The sequence below is a fragment of the Centruroides vittatus genome, unplaced genomic scaffold, assembly GCF_030686945.1.
Source record: "Centruroides vittatus isolate TY-2023 unplaced genomic scaffold, ASM3068694v2 contig_566, whole genome shotgun sequence".
NCBI classification, from domain to species: domain Eukaryota; kingdom Metazoa; phylum Arthropoda; class Arachnida; order Scorpiones; family Buthidae; genus Centruroides; species Centruroides vittatus.
Window position 1 is genome coordinate 168,172 of NW_027122337.1, and position 4,172 is coordinate 172,343.

A 4,172-nucleotide genomic window follows, 5' to 3' on the forward strand; every position below is an offset into this window, starting at 1 on the left:
AAGACGGCTGCTTGGTCAACCGAAAACACTTCGATAACACTCGTTGCTGGGAAAGGCCGGGAAAATGTTTGAATTTAGATAGTTTAATAATTACGATGTACCGTTATGTCGTTAAAAACATTTATCGTTATTAAGTGAAATTGAAAAAAATAAGAACGTTTAATACGTGAAATTGTATTTTAACAATGCCACACGAATTCAATTTAAGTGATTTCTTGCATTTTCTACATCAATCTGCAGTCGCTGTTTTCTGACTTTCATCTTATGAATAATGATTTCGGCGACGAGGGTCAAAGTAGAAACCGCATACCCGGCTAACAATAAGTAGAGTGGACCCATAATGTCGTCTACTGTCAGAGGTTCGTTTTCATTTTCTTCTACGTTTGTTTTAAAAAATTCGTATTTTCTTCTGATATCTTCTTCTACGTCTTTGCTTATTTTATTAGGTATGCCGCTTTGTGCCAGTAAATTTATTCTGCATTAAACAACGAATAAACGGAGTACAATTTTTCTGTGTGAAATTAACACCGTTTTATCCAAACTCGAAGCTCTGGAGAATTTGGCTTAAATGGGGTGAAATCGGGGAGATAGGACCGAGGTCCTACAAGGAAAAATATTAAATTGTCTCGTAAACGGTATAACACCGATTCTCCAAAGATCTAAACAAGCTACTGAATGTTCTACATAAAAGTTATAAAAATGGGTTTAGACTTTTATTAAAATCCCATTTGAATACCCTGTATTGCATTTGTATTTTCTGAAAAATAGTGTAGGCCAAATGTTAGTTTGCTAGAGGCAAATGAAAAGAATATGATATCTGGCGATGATATCATGTTATAGAAATTTCTAAAGCTTCGGCATCACTCGTCTTGGCAGGACCTTCTGCAGTTGTAAGCAACAGTTCCTTTATTTTTACGAGTGATTTCTTCGAGGGAATTCCTGACATTTGGAGGGAAAAATTCTCCGTTCGAGGAATTCCAGATAAAACGGTGTTCGAGATGAAAATAGAATAGGTTTTTACTTACGTATTCGTGAGTTCTCGAACGTAATTGAAGCGCTTGGTGTCGACCTGAAAAAAGCGGTGGTTCGTATACAGACTGTCCGAAGATACGTAAAACTTTTCCTTTCCCCAATGCATAACCAACGAATCCAGAACTCTTTTAGAAGCCAGCAGGCACCTTGCCTCGTTGAGAATTTTAGGGAGTGCATCTTCAGGTTCCATTAAAATGTAATCACCAATAATATTACTAATGAAGTACTTTATGAAAGTGTCGATGATTTCGATGTTAGTGAATCGTACTTTAGAATGTTTAAAACCTCCTAACGCGGGAACAGCGTTCTATAAAAAAATAATAATATTCATTGTAATTCTATATTTTAAATTCTTTGAAATGGTGTATACAATTGGTACTCGAGAGTTTCTCTTGGTGGCTGCATAATTTTATTATTTAAATTAATGGAAGCATTAATGTCAGATGGAAGCTATGTGCATATATAATATAGGAATAATAATAAAATTTTGAAATAATTTAGGAACAGTAAATAATAATAAAAACTTACATAAGTTAAGAATAAATTAAATCAAGTTTATAACTCGAGAATACACTGTAAAAATATACGTCTCTCGTGTATATTTTACACTCCCGGCTGTTATACAGGGTGTATTTTTTTATCTCGAGACAATGAAATAACTTAATTGGATCTCATTATTTTGGGCAAAAGGTATGGACAAAAGTTGTAGGTTTTCGAAGAGCCAAACAATTGGTGACCTTGGATGTGACCTTGATTTTGACCTTCGAGATCATTTCAGGGTCAAGATTTTCCTATTCCAGTAATAAAAAGTATGGTTTCCCATTATAATTTAAATCTTAAAATAATCTTGACCTTTGACCTAGACCATAAGGTCAAAGGTATATCCGGTTGCGAAATTTCTTTTCGCTTTTCCCGACACCCCGAACGGAAATCGAATTTACAGTTATTACTTTTCTGGTTCTGTTATATACAACACAGATAAAATATGACGATCGGTCAAAAAATGGCTCTGAAGATTTCTACGTTTCTGGACTCCGGGACCTCGAGATGTCGAGAAGTTCAAAAAATTCGGCGTGTGGGGTATAATTTTGTCCACGGTTTTGAAGCTTAATAACTCCCGTGCTTTTTCTGAAATTTTGCAGGGAGGTTTCTGTATTAGGATGCTATTAAATTTTGGTTAAACGTCGATGGGATGGGGAGATAAAGGGGGTCGTGTGTTACATCTCGACTTCGGTCAAACTTAATTACGATTTTACTCGTTATTAGCATTTAAAAGTTTTTATAAAACCTGAAAATTAAGCTTTCTTCCATTTTATAATAATTAGAATTTTAAAAGTTTTAATAATAAAACATCCTAACAGATGGGGTCACACAAGCAGTTTTAAGTGTTGCCTGGAAAGTTAAGCAGCTCGTTTCTGTATTATTTTAAATGCTGTGACAATTTATCTATATTGTCCCTAAAACTACTTACATGAACGCAGAAACTTTCATACTTCGATATTTTATTTTAGTTACAGTTTAAAACTCACCTAAAATAGTGTTTTAGACGTGGAAAAGGACAAGTGAATGTGTTGTTTTCGATAGGCTTCATTCGTTATTTCAATAACTGAAACTAAGTAAAACGATCCGAAACTACAAACCTTGTAAACGTTAAAAATAGTTGATTCATCAGACAGAAGGAAAACCAAAGGTTCATATCTCCCTTCGCTCACTGCTTTTCCCAACTCCATAAAAGTTTTTGGGATGTCTTCGGTTCCCGGATACATCATGAAGGATGGCAAAATGCCTAAATAGCCTGACGTCAGCACGAACGTCATCAATAACCAACATCCAATCATCAGACGGAAGGTTTCCAGAAAGACGTTATCGATATCGGTATCTAGGAGAAGAGAAAATTAAAAAATTGGAATTTAATCGTGTATATCTGGTTACAATATTAACTCTAATTACAACTGCACTAAATTCCTCAATTGAAATTCTGGGATTTCTCGTATGGTAGTTATTTACACTGTCTCGCGTGACACATCGAGTAGGATTGCGCTATCCGTATAAATGCTTACAACTTTTGTAGTATTAACTAGAGTATACGTAAAACAAAGTGACGAATAAAATAACCGACACCGAGCGCTCACCTTGACGCAGAAAACTTCTTATTATAATCCAGAAGAAGGCGGAAAACGAAGGTGGATTCATGTTCCGAAGTCTCGCCTCTTGTCTCAACAGTACGTACGCAGAAATGAGAAACAGAGGCAACGTGATCGACAGACACACCCAAATCTGAAAAATAAAGAAAATATATAGAAATTCGTATTCATTCGAGCACACCTTACGCATCGAATACAACTATAATCTACGTACTGTACATTCACGCAATTTAAGTGTTATTTTATTGTCGTAAACGTTGCACTTACCGTCCAGGCAAACGGCTTTACCAACGAAATTGCTTTGTCCAAGGGTCTCGCAGCTCGAATAACGTAATACGTAGAAGTATCGAATACGGGAGGCGTGTAAGCCATGTAATCTTTGAGGATGATTTTTGTGGTTAATGCCAGATCTGTCTAATTAATTTTTAAAATACTTATTATCAAAATGAGTGATTAGAAATTTTACAATACAAATTGATAACGGCTTACTCCTCTGTAGATTCGATTCGTCTCAATGCTGTAATAAAAAGAAGTAAAATTAAATATTCAATAGTAAAGTTTATCGAAGTGGCAGTAGAAGTGTAATAGACGAACCTTATCCCCAGACAATCACTAAGTAAGTCTAAATATTGAAGAGAAAATGGTTTACGGTCTTTGTCGATTTGAAATTGACGTTCCTGAGAAGAGACACGGAAACATTTCATAAATTTATATATGCGGGCCATTGTTATAATTAAAGAACTAGGTAATAATTTTCTTTGAACAATTTTTCGGCATTTTTGAGTGTAGGAGCGAGTGGAAATTAAGAAAGATTGTTTTTCACTTAGCTAATGAACTACTCTAATTTGCGTGAATGGTTTCGTTTGACGTTGAGGACATTTAGACCAACCAGCTAGAATATACTACATAGAGTGACTGTAGCGACGCCATGTTTAAACGAAATTGAACGCACGTTTTCCATTTTCTTTTTAGTCAGAAGGGCGTGCAATTTGTGTC

The 4,172-nt window shown here is 35.2% G+C and overlaps 1 protein-coding gene across 1 annotated transcript; it reads right to left on the reverse strand.

Moving 5' to 3' along the window:
• Positions 1-2,543: 2,543 nt before the first annotated feature.
• Positions 2,544-3,901, reverse strand: LOC136978996 (glutamate receptor ionotropic, delta-1-like). Its single transcript, XM_067274874.1, has 6 exons — positions 3,771-3,901; positions 3,666-3,693; positions 3,444-3,590; positions 3,165-3,309; positions 2,673-2,911; positions 2,544-2,561 (listed from the first exon to the last, which is right to left on the reverse strand). The coding sequence occupies exons 1-6, from the start codon at positions 3,899-3,901 to the stop codon at positions 2,544-2,546; spliced, it is 708 nt and encodes a 235-aa protein (XP_067130975.1).
• Positions 3,902-4,172: the final 271 nt, after the last annotated feature.

Bases quoted from the DNA above. Each gene is read 5' to 3' on its own strand.
- LOC136978996 (XM_067274874.1), bottom strand. From the start codon at position 3,901: ATGGCCCGCATATATAAATTTATGAAATGTTTCCGTGTCTCTTCTCAG. The intron at 3,694-3,770 runs GTTCGTCTATTA...TTTTTATTACAG, and splicing joins AGTGATTGTCTGGGGATAAG to CATTGAGACGAATCGAATCT. The intron at 3,310-3,443 runs GTAAGTGCAACG...TTTATTTTTCAG, and splicing joins TAAAGCCGTTTGCCTGGACG to ATTTGGGTGTGTCTGTCGAT.